This window comes from Centruroides sculpturatus, unplaced genomic scaffold (assembly GCF_000671375.1).
Source record: "Centruroides sculpturatus isolate CEXI.00-Female unplaced genomic scaffold, Cexi_2.0 scaffold1469, whole genome shotgun sequence".
Lineage (NCBI taxonomy): Eukaryota > Metazoa > Arthropoda > Arachnida > Scorpiones > Buthidae > Centruroides > Centruroides sculpturatus.
The window spans coordinates 141,773-161,066 of NW_019385635.1; the positions used below are offsets into that span (position 1 = coordinate 141,773).

General features: G+C 29.6%; 1 protein-coding gene across 1 annotated transcript in view; it reads left to right on the forward strand.

The window, feature by feature from the left end:
• LOC111640771 (GPI transamidase component PIG-S-like) overlaps nt 1-19,289 on the forward strand; it is a 66,692-nt gene extending 47,403 nt beyond the window's left edge. The window contains exons 15-26 of the mRNA XM_023386827.1: nt 2,634-2,684; nt 3,385-3,513; nt 4,529-4,631; nt 5,271-5,328; nt 6,573-6,670; nt 8,857-9,032; nt 12,336-12,386; nt 13,087-13,215; nt 14,231-14,333; nt 14,973-15,030; nt 18,501-18,622; nt 18,711-19,289. Coding sequence (XP_023242595.1) covers nt 2,634-2,684; nt 3,385-3,513; nt 4,529-4,631; nt 5,271-5,328; nt 6,573-6,670; nt 8,857-9,032; nt 12,336-12,386; nt 13,087-13,215; nt 14,231-14,333; nt 14,973-15,030; nt 18,501-18,621 — 1,077 coding nt within the window. The 3' untranslated portion in view covers nt 18,622; nt 18,711-19,289. The remainder of the gene's footprint in view (nt 1-2,633; nt 2,685-3,384; nt 3,514-4,528; nt 4,632-5,270; nt 5,329-6,572; nt 6,671-8,856; nt 9,033-12,335; nt 12,387-13,086; nt 13,216-14,230; nt 14,334-14,972; nt 15,031-18,500; nt 18,623-18,710) is intronic.
• Nucleotides 19,290-19,294: the final 5 nt, after the last annotated feature.

The following is a 19,294-nucleotide window of genomic DNA, read 5'->3' on the forward strand; positions in this document are numbered from 1 at the left end:
GGAAAACATTTACTATGAGTTTAAATATATGTGCATTAGATTAAAATGGCAATTAATTAACGCCCGCCTGTTTTTAATTATGATGTAATTAAGCATAAAAAATACTTAAAACTGAAAAAAACACTAAAGAAATGCCTTAATTTTGAAGAAAAAGCTTCAAATTTTATTTTCCTTTGTCTCGCCTTTCTGTGAAATTTAACATCTATGAGTCATTGTTTACACACCTGGATGACCTTGAACACAGCTGGAGTCCGATTTTCCGGGGCATTCTCATATACGTCTTGGGAGGACAAGGGTTTAAAGTAGGGTGAATATGAGCAACACGTATATTTTTAAATATTTTTAAAAAATTAAGAGTTTAATTGCGATTTCCGACCCCCCAATTAATTAAATTAATATATAAAAAAATCGATTAATTAAAAAAATTAAAAAACTATCGGAGGTGGTTTTTGACATCAGAAAGTAGCTTTAAATAACTTTACCGAAGGAAAATCCGTGCGCTACAACTTATGAACCATGAAATAAATTTGATAAAAAACTCCCATTAAAAAACAATTAAGCCTTAATCGAGCCTTTGATAAGGCTCATTAAAATCGCGATAAAATTTTTTCGCGCGGACAAAAAATTTTGAAAAAATTTGGGGACCTAAAAAACATTCCAAAAATTGAAAAAAAATTTTTGTCAAAAGTGGCCTTAACTACTGAATCTTACGTAACGCTATGTAACCTTGACGAGTTATCTCATCAATCGGCGTTAATTAAATATAGCCTTTACCTGAAAAATAAGTTTAAAATTTTCAAATTTCCTTCTAAGTATCTCTAGGAAAGAGTCAAAAATGAAAAACAAAATATCCCTAATTTAAAATAATTTTATATTAATTTATAACTGAATGATTAAAACTTTGAAAATGTTTCTAAAATTGAAAAATTAACTATGAAACTTTAAAAGACATGTCTAATGCACTACTCATTGAGCATAGTCTCCCAGTTGAAGCATTTATCCCAGTACTACACAAGCTTAAAAGGTGACTCTTATAAAATTGCTATACAGTCGATCCCCTATAAGACGGTAGATACGTTCTGTTCTTTATGAATCAATTTTGTAGGAATCACAGCCTGACACGTGTGAAGTTTACAGACTACGGCTGTTTGAAAGGTTTTCTTCCATAAAATTAATCGATTCTAGATTAATCCGACTCAACATTTCCAAAATACATATATTTTTTTTGGAAATAATCTGTATAAAGTAAGCTATAAACAAAAAATTGTAGGATTACTTACAGAGTGTGCACCATTTGACATCGCTGTTGCTCAAGTTTGTTTTCGTCTCGGAACAGCGCACCAAACCGCAGCCGCAATTTCTGATGTTATTTTTCAGCGAAAACTTCGCTGAACTTTGGAGACATCGTTAATATAAATAATTTTAATTGCCATTGAATAAGAAATGTTTCTTTCACAAGAAATGTATAAAATTACAGTGCTGTATTAGACTTACGGTACCTAATTTACATACTGTACAGACGATAGCTCGCCTAAACTGTCCGTAGCATGATGCTAGACGGCGGAAAGTATATATATAATTATAATAAAGTTACAATAAATTAAGTTAATATATAATTATATGTACAGACGATACTAAACTCAATTTACCCGCCTAAACTGTCCGTAGCGTGGCGCTGGACGGCAGAAAGTAGTTCGGCTGCCCGATGACGTTTTACGTAATTACAGGAATTTTTTTACCGTTGTTTATGGATACCACCACAATTTTTTCGCCGTCTTATAGGAATCATAATTATAGGAACCCGTCTTATAGGGGGATCTACTGTACTTGTTGCCATACCTGTACTCATCTGTGCAGCTCTTTATCGATGTAAACTATAAATCCAGAGTCCACTGAGATGGTAATCATTCTGAGGTTCTGCATGATAATACTATCTTGTGCACAACTTGTTTTACAGCAGAGAGGTTTTGAGTGGGATGTTCTCCAGTATTCGTCTTACAAACTAAACTTTTCTCATAATGTTTACCATATCTTTGCTCTTCTGAAGAAACATCTTGATGGACTCCAGTTTCACACCAATAAAGAGGTGTAGCAGAACATATAGACTCTCAGGCTCACAATTTTATGAGACATGCAAATTTAAGCCTGGCAGTGCTGGGACAAATATATTAACTGGGGTAAGAGACTATGTTAAGAAGTGTATTAGATATCTTTCAAGATCTTTGAATTCTGATAGTAAATGTTTTTCAAAATTTAGAAGTCTTGTATTTGTATTTTCTGATAATTTTGCATATTAGCTCAAGCAGATACATGTTAATTTTCATTTGAAGCATGATATAATGCAAGAAGGTAATCTTGCATTTCTAGCCACTGCAATTAAAAATAAAGTTCTTTAATGAGATTAGTTTGCATCTATTACAAGTTTCATTCTAATATGAAAAATTTTAATTATTGTTGAAGGTAGTAAACATTATTTTCATAGCTCATAAATTAGAGATTAGTCTGTGATTAGTGTTTGTGAATTTTTTAATGTGATCTATGTGTATTATATATTTAATATGATTGGTTTGTAACATATTCAGATGAAATAACTGAAGAATAAATTAATTTCAGTATTTAACTTTAATTTACAGGTTAAGGATGATAAAATTAGAGTTATTCAAAGTTCTGTTTGTACAGATTGGGTAAATATTAAAATTTTAATAAAGTTATGCTATATTCATTTTTCTTGTTTAGTAAAACAGACAATCAAGTTTAAAGAATTTGATATAATTGATTATTTATAATATAAAGTAGCAATCATTAAACTGCATATTTTTTAAAATCTGAATAATGAAAAAATATGCATAATAATACTAGTAACTTATACAGTAAAATATGTTTAGTGTAATCAGATATTATCATCATTAGCATGTTCTGAAACAAGTTGAAATACACACAAAACTTAGCTACACAGTAATTAAAATTCTGATAATAAGTAATTATTCAGGTTCAGGTTGATTTAAAATTGTTTTTATTTGAATATTGAGTTAAAAAAAATTGATAAACACAAAGAGGTTGGATGGTTACATCAGTAAAAGTATCGGCTACTGCTCCACGCTCGAGTAATTCCAGCTTTACAAATTTTCATGGTTGATTTAATCTGTATACATTGAATTTCATCCTACAACAGCCATGATAATTTAATTCCATTAAAATATAATGGGTGGTTTAAAAATATGATGATGATGGTTTAGGGATAGTTATAATTTGTAAACTGTAATTTTATATTTTTGTTATAACAATTTTTATATTCGTATAAATATAGTTGTTTAGTAGAATTTTTTAAACGTATAAAATATTAATTATTATTAAGATATTTTATTTATAACTTTACTAAATTAGGAAGTGGATTTTTTAATAAGAAGAAGAACTCAAGAACAACTTTCAGTAGCCATCTCTTCTCTTTATTCTCTTGGACAACTTCTGGGTACCATCAGCAATATTGTGATAAGAGATGATGTTGGAAACAAGGCATGTTTCTTATTTTTATAGTCAATAATTTGTTATTAATCTTTCATTTTCATAATTATTGGATTCAAAAATAAATCTTAGTTTTAATTGTGAAAGAAACTTCAGAGATTTCATTTAAGAAAGATATAATTTTTACATAACTCTTAGTTGTGAATGATTTTTTATTATACATAGAAATTGAGTCAAACGAAAAAATCCTGAATAAATACAGCCATTCATACAGCTAATGCTACCATTTTATACACTAAGTCTTTAAAGTCATGTTTTAAATGTAAGAGTAATAAGTTATGGTATACATATATAAGCTCAATGATTACAGGATTAAATCAGGCTTTATTAGTAGTGGTAATATAACCTGATTTAATCCAGCAATCATTTAGCTTTGAGTTATGGTATTTGTAAATGAAATACAGCTATCCCTTGATTAACACGGTTAATCAATCCCTCGGTGCTACCGTGTATATTAAAATCGTGTTAATCAAATACAGTGGTACCTCAGTAGTCGACCAAACAATTGTCACCTGCTAGAACAAATTTTTGGTTAATAACAAATATTTTTATTTTAATAAACAAAAATAGCAAATCACTAACACATTATTTGCTTAGAAAAACATATCTATGTTAAGCAAAGACAGCTGTTAAAGCTGCATTAATGAAAACTGCCATGTATAAAAAGAGATAGCCTCAATTAATTTTGTGCATTAATGACAGAACATTAAAACTATTTTAGGATATCTAGCAACAAATATAATCCTAATTTCTTTTTTGGTATTTCATACAATATTTTGAAAAGGGCAAGTGATTTACAGCTTGTCCTGTTTATTATGATATATATTCATACCAAATCATAAAACAATTTTATAGCAACTATACACAGAATGGCTTTGTCATTACTGAATCCTCATTTATATATTTTTTTAATACCCTAAACCCTAATTGATACTTGAGACTTTCTATCAAGCAGTTTGTTACATATTGTGGAATCCATTATTTATAAATTGTTTCATATTTTTAGGTATATGCATCAGTTGATTTTATAAAAGATAGTTTGATATCATTAAAGGATGGTAGATTGGAACAAAGTTACCTTCAAGCAAAACATGCTTTTATGTTATCAGGTAATTGTGTTTTATTAAATTACCATATAAAATATTGTAAAATAAAAATATTTTTTCTTTAGAGGTAATGAGAAAGTAATGCAATACATTGTTTCGTATGTACAGATGTACATGTATACATTTCTATTTTGCTTGCTATAGTTTCAACTGTCTCACATTTATGCACTGTAAAAAGTGTTTATGAGCAGCCTGTAAACAAAGAATATTAATTAAGATTCCTTGTCTATGAAATTGTGACAAAGAGACTTCTATAAATTTGTGTACTGGATAAGTTGTCACAAAAATTCAACAAATATCATGCCACTTCTACTTTACAGCTTGAGTCTTGCTTTGACTATTGTCTTTTCATCATTTGAGAGATGCATCCTCAAACTTCTAAATTGCATCTTTTACCATCTCTTTACTTTGGATATGATTTTGAATGGTTAAAACACAGTAGTAGTTCAATGTCGTATAGACTCTTGTATGGTGGTGGTGTGAGACTATAAATTTGAAAGAAACTTTTGGTAACCCAAGACTGAGATAACAATGTAATGTATTTGGAATTTAAAAAAATAAAATGTAAATGAAGAGAAATACTTGTTGCATTATTTTCAAAAATGAAAGATAAACATAATCATATAAATTAATATTTTATAGAGGAAGCCTTTTTCGATCCATCCCTTTTGGCATTGCTATATTTTCCTGATGATCAAAAGTAAGTCAGTCCAATACTTCTAAATTTTTTAATTTTAAAATTTATGTTATCATTTACAATTTAATATCTTGTATGGTTAGCCAGTTATTTCTGTGACTAAGGTATTCGAGATAATGCCTAGTAGGAAATCATTTGACAAGACCAATCACTGAACAAGTTTGTACCACTTGGCATATGTAACACATTTGTGTTGCTAAATGAATAATTTGAGGTTAATCATCCATGAAAAAAACAGAAATCAAAATCCACTGTATAAAACTATACAGTGGACTTTGATTTAGTATCAGTTCATTTGCCTATGAAATTAGCAATGAATCATATTGTATTTCAAACAATAAGAGAAGTGAGTTGGGGAAGTTATGCACATTTCAAAATTTATCATATTAACAAGTCACAGCACATTAAAACAACAAAATTAGGAAATAATTATCGTGTAAAGCAGTTTCAGATAAGTGAGTTTTAGGTTGAGTTATGACAATGGGAGTTAAGAATTTTATTACATTAGAAGCATTGTATAGTAAATAATCAAGCTTTTGTTACTACCAAGAGGCATAATTGATTCTGGGTGTATAAAATACTGCTTATTTGTCACCTGGTTAAAGCATTTTGTTAAACAAGGCACCAGGAAAGGCAGTTCTAATGTTAGATAGACTCTACTCATTACAAAAACTTCAAAGTTGCTGAGTTTTGCAACAAAATAACATTCTTATGATAAGCTTATACAGTCACATACAACACCTAGATTGTACGGTTTTCAGATCTCTGAAGTAATTTTGGTCAGTTCATAATCTAGAATTTGAGGAGAAAAATAAGCAAACTTATGTTTGGAAAAAGGCAGCTATCATGACATCGGCTGTAAATGAATGTACATCCATTAAACAGAGATATGACTCTTGATTATGCTTGTGCACCTTTGTAATATTATTGCATGCAATTTTTCCTCTTCTCTTTCAAGAAAACTCACAAGATTCTGACAGGCAAAAAAGTTGTCATTTCAGTTATTAGAGTTGGTAACTGCAAGTGATGATCATAATGACAAGTACAGAGAAAATCCTTGTTAATTCAAATTCAGGGATGAAATATTTGCAATTTTAAATTATTTGAGGTTTACATATTTCTGTACAATACACCAAATGCCACATAACTGATGTAATTTATTAAGCAAACAGAATACAGCTACTTATACAGAATACTATTTTTGTTAATTAATTAATTAATAATAATAATATGCTGTTTACCTGCAGTTTATTTATATGNCATGTTTCAGTTAATCCATCTTTAAACTTTGTCATTTACATACCATCTCAAGCTCAATCTCCTCTTCAAATATATGATGAAAAAGGTAATTAAAAAGATTTTAGTATTGTAAATTTTGAATATGATAATTACTTGAATGTTGAGTGATGTGCAGTTTTGATTTTATATTTATTTAGATATTTTTTAATATATATTTTTATTTTCTGAAGAATCTGTATAATTAATCATATTGATTTCTGTAAAAGTGAAAAAAAATCATTGCTTAATTTATAAATTAAAAATGTTGAAAATGGCATAAACAAAATGTAATTAAATTACTTGTATTATAAGCAGACAAATTGGTAACTGCAATTTAGAGATTATCTCATTCCCCATTATCTGACATCACTATTAATACTGCACATGCTTAACTTCTTTCTTGTTATCAATCGCATTTAACTTTAAAATGTAACTAATTATGAAAAACAGATTCAATAAATAAACTGCTAAATTAGGAAACCAATATTTGTTTCAAAAGTAATATTTTTGATCCCATTTGGTCCATCATCAGCTCTTCATACAGAAAGAACAAATTATAATTGATAGTTAATTTTAGATTAACTTAAATCCAAAATTTACATTTAAAATTTATATAAAACAAAATAATAAAAATAATAAAAAAAATTATAGTTTAAGTTTTATATGACAAGTTGATGATGAACCAACCGAGTCTGAAAACATTGCTACTTAAATGAAATTATTGGTTTCCTCAATTTAGTAGTTTCTTTATTGAATTTTGAACATGGTATCAAGTTTCAAACAATTATTTGAAAAACAGATCCACCCAACACTTCACTGTATGTATGTCTTTTGAAACTTAGCGTAAAGTTGCTATTGAGAACAAATCATACAGGAAAACTCCTTTTGATGGAAAAACTAAGATTTATTTTCTATAATTTCGAATGGATATGCGTTTCGGGCTCTACGTCCCTCTTCAGTCCTTATTTTATTATGTATATCAGTAAAAACTAAAAATAATTATAGTGACAGCTGAAATAACTAATTATTAAAACTGTGTGGTAAAATAAGTAAAACTGTAGAAAAAATTATTTTTGTTAAAACGTATAAAAAATTTGGCTAATTAAGGTAGTAAAAACAAGGTGTAAAAGCTCAAATAGCAACTTTATGCAAAGTTCTGAAGGATGTAGAACTAATTCGAGAGAACAGTAAGCTATCAAGTACATATCACTGTATGTTTTTAAACTTTTGCAAGAATTCAATATCTCCAAAAACATGATTATTGGATTTCTATCAATAGTACAAAAATGTCTATTACATAGACACTATTACATTTTGCCATATTAATTAAAAAAATTTATAACAATGCGACAAAAATGTTTAACTTATCTTATTTCAAATATTTACTAAATAAGTTTCTGTTTATACCTATGCAAAAATTTAATTTAATGATATTTATTTGTTTACTATAGCAGTCATTAAATTCAAAATTATAATGAATTATAACTGAATATTTTCTTTCTTAATGAGTTGTCACAGACTTAGTAAAGTGATTGATATGTTGGAAATATTGCCTGATAAAGCAACTTTACTACATCTGGATAAACAGGTCAATGATGTAGCCTGTTTCAAATGAAATGAGCTATTGTTATATTGGTTAGCCAGCTGTATTAAAGCCACTTTTCTTATATCAGTGTTGCATTTCCTGGTAAACATATTTATTTATTTTTAATGTATTTACATTTCTTTCACATTATACAAGTCATACATATCAAAGAATAAGTTTGTTTAAATTATTTTGAAACTTGTAATTTCCTGTTCTGTTATTACACTGTATGTTCTCTGACAAGTTGTTGTTATCAGTAAAAGTAAAATATCATTTTCTCAGAAACAATAGGCTTTCATTTTGAAGCAATGTTTAACTACTTGGTCCTATACTTATGTTGTAGACAGGTGACTTCAAACGTGATAGATTTTGGCTTGTATTGTTGAAAGGGGAAGCCATTTTCAGTAGGATAAAGGCCATTCTGTGGGTGAAAATAGGATTACGGTCTAGTTTATAGTAGTATATGTAACAAATTTCAAAAGTTAGTCTCTCAAATATCATTTACTGCATAGTTTTAATATTTGTATATCTTAAATATAAAACTGCACATGGACTTTTTGACAATTCTATATTTAGTTCAACACAACATTTAGGATATCTTCAACAGTAAAACAATATTTTAAGTTTGAAATTTTAAAACAAATTTTTTTTAATATATATATATATAGGATCTCAGGTAGATACAAATGCATTTTTATCACCACGTTGGGGAGGATTTTTAATATATAATGTACCTCCATTAAAAGAAAATGCTACTCTTCCTAGAAGGATTGACATTGATATGAAAAAAGTGATGGAAGTATTTATATCACAGCTACGATTGTTACTTGGGCTTCCTAATCCTGTAAGTTTAATTTTGGTTATCTTTTTGTTTTTATTTTAGAAATTTTAATACAAATGGATTCAAAAAAAGTTTAAATAAGAATATTTCATAAATTACGATTATTGATGGTTTTTTATTGTTTTGATATATAACAACATTAAAAAGTAAAACCTAATCCACTCTTCCATTGCTCACAAGGTCAAACATTTTACAAGAATTTTATGTAAATCCTTTCAGATAGTCATTGCAAAGTTGTTTGATATTTGTTATTTCATTTCCTAATGACTTAACAAGAAAGGTAGACATTAAATTTTTGACCAGTTGAAAAATTATGTAGATACGCAGTTAAGTCAACTACTTGTAAATAATTATTTACAAATGATTCATTGCATGGTAGATTGTCATTGCGAGGTGTATTATTTCGGCTTTATACATCACATTATATTGGATTAACTGTAATAAATGACCTTCATTCTTTCTTTTATTTATGTATGAATAAAATATATATAAATAATACGAATAAGATATTAATTTTATTCATGTTATTTTAAAATTAACATTATAAGACAGAATATATTATATAACAATTGAATTTGAAACTGTAAGATTTTAATTTCAGTTTTAAATTTACATGAATTTAATTATAATGATAATTTCTATATAGTTTAACTACAAATTAATTTTTATCAAAATTGATTCCACAACATCCCTTTGGAATCAAAATTGATACATAATAAAAGTAGGGATAGGCTGCATTGAAAGCAGACATATGAGAGATGATCAGAAAATAAGAATACAAGACTTGCAAATTCTGGAAAACATTTACTATGAGTTTAAATATATGTGCATTAGATTAAAATGGCAATTAATTAACGCCCGCCTGTTTTTAATTATGATGTAATTAAGCATAAAAAATACTTAAAACTGAAAAAAACACTAAAGAAATGCCTTAATTTTGAAGAAAAAGCTTCAAATTTTATTTTCCTTTGTCTCGCCTTTCTGTGAAATTTAACATCTATGAGTCATTGTTTACACACCTGGATGACCTTGAACACAGCTGGAGTCCGATTTTCCGGGGCATTCTCATATACGTCTTGGGAGGACAAGGGTTTAAAGTAGGGTGAATATGAGCAACACGTATATTTTTAAATATTTTTAAAAAATTAAGAGTTTAATTGCGATTTCCGACCCCCCAATTAATTAAATTAATATATAAAAAAATCGATTAATTAAAAAAATTAAAAAACTATCGGAGGTGGTTTTTGACATCAGAAAGTAGCTTTAAATAACTTTACCGAAGGAAAATCCGTGCGCTACAACTTATGAACCATGAAATAAATTTGATAAAAAACTCCCATTAAAAAACAATTAAGCCTTAATCGAGCCTTTGATAAGGCTCATTAAAATCGCGATAAAATTTTTTCGCGCGGACAAAAAATTTTGAAAAAATTTGGGGACCTAAAAAACATTCCAAAAATTGAAAAAAAATTTTTGTCAAAAGTGGCCTTAACTACTGAATCTTACGTAACGCTATGTAACCTTGACGAGTTATCTCATCAATCGGCGTTAATTAAATATAGCCTTTACCTGAAAAATAAGTTTAAAATTTTCAAATTTCCTTCTAAGTATCTCTAGGAAAGAGTCAAAAATGAAAAACAAAATATCCCTAATTTAAAATAATTTTATATTAATTTATAACTGAATGATTAAAACTTTGAAAATGTTTCTAAAATTGAAAAATTAACTATGAAACTTTAAAAGACATGTCTAATGCACTACTCATTGAGCATAGTCTCCCAGTTGAAGCATTTATCCCAGTACTACACAAGCTTAAAAGGTGACTCTTATAAAATTGCTATACAGTCGATCCCCTATAAGACGGTAGATACGTTCTGTTCTTTATGAATCAATTTTGTAGGAATCACAGCCTGACACGTGTGAAGTTTACAGACTACGGCTGTTTGAAAGGTTTTCTTCCATAAAATTAATCGATTCTAGATTAATCCGACTCAACATTTCCAAAATACATATATTTTTTTTGGAAATAATCTGTATAAAGTAAGCTATAAACAAAAAATTGTAGGATTACTTACAGAGTGTGCACCATTTGACATCGCTGTTGCTCAAGTTTGTTTTCGTCTCGGAACAGCGCACCAAACCGCAGCCGCAATTTCTGATGTTATTTTTCAGCGAAAACTTCGCTGAACTTTGGAGACATCGTTAATATAAATAATTTTAATTGCCATTGAATAAGAAATGTTTCTTTCACAAGAAATGTATAAAATTACAGTGCTGTATTAGACTTACGGTACCTAATTTACATACTGTACAGACGATAGCTCGCCTAAACTGTCCGTAGCGTGGCGCTGGACGGCAGAAAGTAGTTCGGCTGCCCGATGACGTTTTACGTAATTACAGGAATTTTTTTACCGTTGTTTATGGATACCACCACAATTTTTTCGCCGTCTTATAGGAATCATAATTATAGGAACCCGTCTTATAGGGGGATCTACTGTACTTGTTGCCATACCTGTACTCATCTGTGCAGCTCTTTATCGATGTAAACTATAAATCCAGAGTCCACTGAGATGGTAATCATTCTGAGGTTCTGCATGATAATACTATCTTGTGCACAACTTGTTTTACAGCAGAGAGGTTTTGAGTGGGATGTTCTCCAGTATTCGTCTTACAAACTAAACTTTTCTCATAATGTTTACCATATCTTTGCTCTTCTGAAGAAACATCTTGATGGACTCCAGTTTCACACCAATAAAGAGGTGTAGCAGAACATATAGACTCTCAGGCTCACAATTTTATGAGACATGCAAATTTAAGCCTGGCAGTGCTGGGACAAATATATTAACTGGGGTAAGAGACTATGTTAAGAAGTGTATTAGATATCTTTCAAGATCTTTGAATTCTGATAGTAAATGTTTTTCAAAATTTAGAAGTCTTGTATTTGTATTTTCTGATAATTTTGCATATTAGCTCAAGCAGATACATGTTAATTTTCATTTGAAGCATGATATAATGCAAGAAGGTAATCTTGCATTTCTAGCCACTGCAATTAAAAATAAAGTTCTTTAATGAGATTAGTTTGCATCTATTACAAGTTTCATTCTAATATGAAAAATTTTAATTATTGTTGAAGGTAGTAAACATTATTTTCATAGCTCATAAATTAGAGATTAGTCTGTGATTAGTGTTTGTGAATTTTTTAATGTGATCTATGTGTATTATATATTTAATATGATTGGTTTGTAACATATTCAGATGAAATAACTGAAGAATAAATTAATTTCAGTATTTAACTTTAATTTACAGGTTAAGGATGATAAAATTAGAGTTATTCAAAGTTCTGTTTGTACAGATTGGGTAAATATTAAAATTTTAATAAAGTTATGCTATATTCATTTTTCTTGTTTAGTAAAACAGACAATCAAGTTTAAAGAATTTGATATAATTGATTATTTATAATATAAAGTAGCAATCATTAAACTGCATATTTTTTAAAATCTGAATAATGAAAAAATATGCATAATAATACTAGTAACTTATACAGTAAAATATGTTTAGTGTAATCAGATATTATCATCATTAGCATGTTCTGAAACAAGTTGAAATACACACAAAACTTAGCTACACAGTAATTAAAATTCTGATAATAAGTAATTATTCAGGTTCAGGTTGATTTAAAATTGTTTTTATTTGAATATTGAGTTAAAAAAAATTGATAAACACAAAGAGGTTGGATGGTTACATCAGTAAAAGTATCGGCTACTGCTCCACGCTCGAGTAATTCCAGCTTTACAAATTTTCATGGTTGATTTAATCTGTATACATTGAATTTCATCCTACAACAGCCATGATAATTTAATTCCATTAAAATATAATGGGTGGTTTAAAAATATGATGATGATGGTTTAGGGATAGTTATAATTTGTAAACTGTAATTTTATATTTTTGTTATAACAATTTTTATATTCGTATAAATATAGTTGTTTAGTAGAATTTTTTAAACGTATAAAATATTAATTATTATTAAGATATTTTATTTATAACTTTACTAAATTAGGAAGTGGATTTTTTAATAAGAAGAAGAACTCAAGAACAACTTTCAGTAGCCATCTCTTCTCTTTATTCTCTTGGACAACTTCTGGGTACCATCAGCAATATTGTGATAAGAGATGATGTTGGAAACAAGGCATGTTTCTTATTTTTATAGTCAATAATTTGTTATTAATCTTTCATTTTCATAATTATTGGATTCAAAAATAAATCTTAGTTTTAATTGTGAAAGAAACTTCAGAGATTTCATTTAAGAAAGATATAATTTTTACATAACTCTTAGTTGTGAATGATTTTTTATTATACATAGAAATTGAGTCAAACGAAAAAATCCTGAATAAATACAGCCATTCATACAGCTAATGCTACCATTTTATACACTAAGTCTTTAAAGTCATGTTTTAAATGTAAGAGTAATAAGTTATGGTATACATATATAAGCTCAATGATTACAGGATTAAATCAGGCTTTATTAGTAGTGGTAATATAACCTGATTTAATCCAGCAATCATTTAGCTTTGAGTTATGGTATTTGTAAATGAAATACAGCTATCCCTTGATTAACACGGTTAATCAATCCCTCGGTGCTACCGTGTATATTAAAATCGTGTTAATCAAATACAGTGGTACCTCGGTAGTCGACCAAACAATTGTCACCTGCTAGAACAAATTTTTGGTTAATAACAAATATTTTTATTTTAATAAACAAAAATAGCAAATCACTAACACATTATTTGCTTAGAAAAACATATCTATGTTAAGCAAAGACAGCTGTTAAAGCTGCATTAATGAAAACTGCCATGTATAAAAAGAGATAGCCTCAATTAATTTTGTGCATTAATGACAGAACATTAAAACTATTTTAGGATATCTAGCAACAAATATAATCCTAATTTCTTTTTTGGTATTTCATACAATATTTTGAAAAGGGCAAGTGATTTACAGCTTGTCCTGTTTATTATGATATATATTCATACCAAATCATAAAACAATTTTATAGCAACTATACACAGAATGGCTTTGTCATTACTGAATCCTCATTTATATATTTTTTTAATACCCTAAACCCTAATTGATACTTGAGACTTTCTATCAAGCAGTTTGTTACATATTGTGGAATCCATTATTTATAAATTGTTTCATATTTTTAGGTATATGCATCAGTTGATTTTATAAAAGATAGTTTGATATCATTAAAGGATGGTAGATTGGAACAAAGTTACCTTCAAGCAAAACATGCTTTTATGTTATCAGGTAATTGTGTTTTATTAAATTACCATATAAAATATTGTAAAATAAAAATATTTTTTCTTTAGAGGTAATGAGAAAGTAATGCAATACATTGTTTCGTATGTACAGATGTACATGTATACATTTCTATTTTGCTTGCTATAGTTTCAACTGTCTCACATTTATGCACTGTAAAAAGTGTTTATGAGCAGCCTGTAAACAAAGAATATTAATTAAGATTCCTTGTCTATGAAATTGTGACAAAGAGACTTCTATAAATTTGTGTACTGGATAAGTTGTCACAAAAATTCAACAAATATCATGCCACTTCTACTTTACAGCTTGAGTCTTGCTTTGACTATTGTCTTTTCATCATTTGAGAGATGCATCCTCAAACTTCTAAATTGCATCTTTTACCATCTCTTTACTTTGGATATGATTTTGAATGGTTAAAACACAGTAGTAGTTCAATGTCGTATAGACTCTTGTATGGTGGTGGTGTGAGACTATAAATTTGAAAGAAACTTTTGGTAACCCAAGACTGAGATAACAATGTAATGTATTTGGAATTTAAAAAAATAAAATGTAAATGAAGAGAAATACTTGTTGCATTATTTTCAAAAATGAAAGATAAACATAATCATATAAATTAATATTTTATAGAGGAAGCCTTTTTCGATCCATCCCTTTTGGCATTGCTATATTTTCCTGATGATCAAAAGTAAGTCAGTCCAATACTTCTAAATTTTTTAATTTTAAAATTTATGTTATCATTTACAATTTAATATCTTGTATGGTTAGCCAGTTATTTCTGTGACTAAGGTATTCGAGATAATGCCTAGTAGGAAATCATTTGACAAGACCAATCACTGAACAAGTTTGTACCACTTGGCATATGTAACACATTTGTGTTGCTAAATGAATAATTTGAGGTTAATCATCCATGAAAAAAACAGAAATCAAAATCCACTGTATAAAACTATACAGTGGACTTTGATTTAGTATCAGTTCATTTGCCTATGAAATTAGCAATGAATCATATTGTATTTCAAACAATAAGAGAAGTGAGTTGGGGAAGTTATGCACATTTCAAAATTTATCATATTAACAAGTCACAGCACATTAAAACAACAAAATTAGGAAATAATTATCGTGTAAAGCAGTTTCAGATAAGTGAGTTTTAGGTTGAGTTATGACAATGGGAGTTAAGAATTTTATTACATTAGAAGCATTGTATAGTAAATAATCAAGCTTTTGTTACTACCAAGAGGCATAATTGATTCTGGGTGTATAAAATACTGCTTATTTGTCACCTGGTTAAAGCATTTTGTTAAACAAGGCACCAGGAAAGGCAGTTCTAATGTTAGATAGACTCTACTCATTACAAAAACTTCAAAGTTGCTGAGTTTTGCAACAAAATAACATTCTTATGATAAGCTTATACAGTCACATACAACACCTAGATTGTACGGTTTTCAGATCTCTGAAGTAATTTTGGTCAGTTCATAATCTAGAATTTGAGGAGAAAAATAAGCAAACTTATGTTTGGAAAAAGGCAGCTATCATGACATCGGCTGTAAATGAATGTACATCCATTAAACAGAGATATGACTCTTGATTATGCTTGTGCACCTTTGTAATATTATTGCATGCAATTTTTCCTCTTCTCTTTCAAGAAAACTCACAAGATTCTGACAGGCAAAAAAGTTGTCATTTCAGTTATTAGAGTTGGTAACTGCAAGTGATGATCATAATGACAAGTACAGAGAAAATCCTTGTTAATTCAAATTCAGGGATGAAATATTTGCAATTTTAAATTATTTGAGGTTTACATATTTCTGTACAATACACCAAATGCCACATAACTGATGTAATTTATTAAGCAAACAGAATACAGCTACTTATACAGAATATTAATTAATAATAATAATATGCTGTTTACCTGCAGTTTATTTATATGTCCTCACAAGTTGTCAGGCAGAATTCATCAAAATGTAGCCTAAAGTCCTACAAATATCTCAATCTGTTACTCGTAATCCAATCCCAAAACCCAGCCGTATTTTATGAAATAAGAGAAAAAAAGGGGTAATCCGTACGTAAGGTGGCACCCGAAAATGTGTTAGTGTAAAAGCAAAGTCATAGAGTTATTCTTGGTCTATTGTTCTCTTATAGCATGCAGGCACTTTGATCTAAATGAACGAGTTAGCGTACACGTATCACAGTTCGGACAGAATTTTCACTTCAAATTACAAAGTAGCCATATTTCGAACTACCCGAATTCTTTATCATATAGATCCCTATATCCCCGACTAGAACAAAAGTACAGTTACAAACTAATGAAATTTTGAATTAACGAGGATTTCCTGTACTATGATTTTTCTCTAAGATGGAAGAACAGTCCAATTAAGAAATTATTATTATTCCATATATCCATTAAAATCATTATTAATGGTAAGGACATTAATTTCCAAGAAGACTACTGTGAGCCCGAGGGTTTTGAGGGTGTAAATTTTGGAGTTTAACATAGTTTTACATTAGAGGAAAAAAAATAATTTATTGCAAGTTATAACAGAAATAGATCAGATATCGAATTTTACATATCCACAAGGTAGGAAGGACGAAAGACCAGTCATCGTGCACGTGCTAATTAGTCAGCATAATGAGTGAATGACCTGTTGGCTCAGTGTCAACAGTTAAGGGCGATCGTCCCTCCGCGCGTTCATCAGGAAGGTCTGATTACCAGTGTCTCCCGTCCCGATCCTGTCCGAGGAGAAGCCGGTAGAAGACATAAGCCTGTGACAGACAGCCAGCTTCCATAGTCCAGGATGATTGTCACATACCGTCCTCCAACATAACTCTCTCACTCCAGTGCCTTTGTAAACTCTCTCACACGGCATAGTGAATAGTTAGATCGCTATCATAGATAGATTTGTGTTATCCACATTTAAGCATTAAGTCTGTAACGTTTTTACGTATACTTCTGTAAATTAACTTCAGTTATAGAATAAACCTTTATTTTGTTATTTGTTAAACCTGTCTCCTGTCTATCCGAGGAAACCTGTCGATTTATCGACACACTCCCCACTTGATTTGCCCTCCTAGCCATCCGAACGACTCCGAGATTGGGCTTTACCAGCCTGTGCAGATTAATTGGTCAGGACCAGATTAACCCCTGACCCACTGCTTATCTCACACTACTAAATCAAATATTTCCATTACCTCAATTTGAAGTAATTCAATAAAAGGAGTGAAAGACTAAGCTTGACTAAGATTTTAATATCACTTGATCACATCTCCTCAAAGTAATTGGAAGCAAAGCAAAAAACAGCTGACAGTTTGAAAACCTCACACGAACATACCAAGTTATGCAAAACAAAGGGAAAAGGGAAGAAAATCTGAAACATCAATTTCAACTAGGGGCACTCAGGCATTGCAATGAATTCTGTGGTGTTTTCCAGCTTTTGTACTATCTATGATCAAAGAAATCACATTCTTTAAAATGAATGGGTTTCAATAAAGCTAAATATAGTGCAAACTGAATAAACACTGAATTTTGTATAAAACAAAAATTACTGCATTTTTTCTCCCAAAAACAGTCTAGCATATACAAGTGCCCCCAACTCACTATTTACAAGTTGTTTTACACCCATGTAACTGATGAACACTGATAGCTGCAGTTACGAATGTATAATTATAGTAAAGCGACCATGCGACCATGCACTAAGAGACTGCTTGCAGCGTCCTCACAGTAAAATACAGAAATTAGCACTCCCGTTTCAAACGATGCACAACGTGGATAAAATGTTAATTAGAAAGTTGTAGAGCACGACCGATTTAGTACGAAGAGTATAATAGAGAGCATAAAATATTAACTTGTCGGTATTTAATTCCCATCAATGCTACGTCATTAATCGTGTCGCAAAGCAGAGAAACGGGGACAGAATAGTAAATACACTTCTTTATCCAGGACAGAGCTTGTTGCTCATTAGAATAACTTGCCACATTTAAATCTAAAACAATTTGACTTCCCATGCTTTGTGACACAATTAGATTTAGCACTGACTGTTCTTTCCCATTTATATAGTTTTCTGTCACCAGTATTCATTGGCACTTTACAAGAGAGGTGCTATATTGAGGTATTTCTGTGTTTGGCGTAAAATCTTATACCTTCATTTAATGTCTTTATTGCAGATATGCCATCTATATTCCTCTGTTTCTTCCGGTGGGCATTCCGGTGCTGTTATCGCTGCGTTTCCTGCCTCGTTGCTTTGACAGAGAAGGAAAGACTCAGAAGAGGAAGAAGAACGATTGATGTAATTTATTTATTTTTCAGTTCAAATAAATAATTTCGCATTATTTTTGTTACGACTATCGAGTCTCTCTCTCTATCAAAACGTGTAGGACAAGAGTGAAGAAATCCCAAAATATTTAGAAGCTGATTTGGACCGTGCATCCTTCGAAATAACACCAAGAAAAAAAACTATAAACTATCAAAGTAGGTTTTTCTTTTTTAAATCTGCTAAATTCCTGGCTTGATTCATTCAATATTTAATTTATTTTTGGACATTTGACTAATGCACAGTGTCTGAAAGTTGATACTGGTGATACTGTACCATTTAGATTTACACAAAGAAAAAAATTACAAATTTTGCTATATATATTTATTATGTATCCTGGCAATAGAAAATTACAATAAAAATAAATTATCGATTTAGGAACTATAGAATTTTGTTTGTTAAATTCTAAATTAATGAATTGAGGTTGTTAAGTTGGAGTTTATTATTATTATTATTAATATTGGTGGAGTGTGTCCTACTTGGCCTAGCACTGTGTTGGATGAGAGTCAGGGTTTAATACAGTAACAGCTTGCTCTGTACCTCTATGTGCTATTTGTGTATGTATGTATCTGTGGCTAAGAATTTCCTGACTGTATGATGTATTTAATATGGCTGCTTTCTGTAGTCCTAATGTTTCTAGACTTTTGT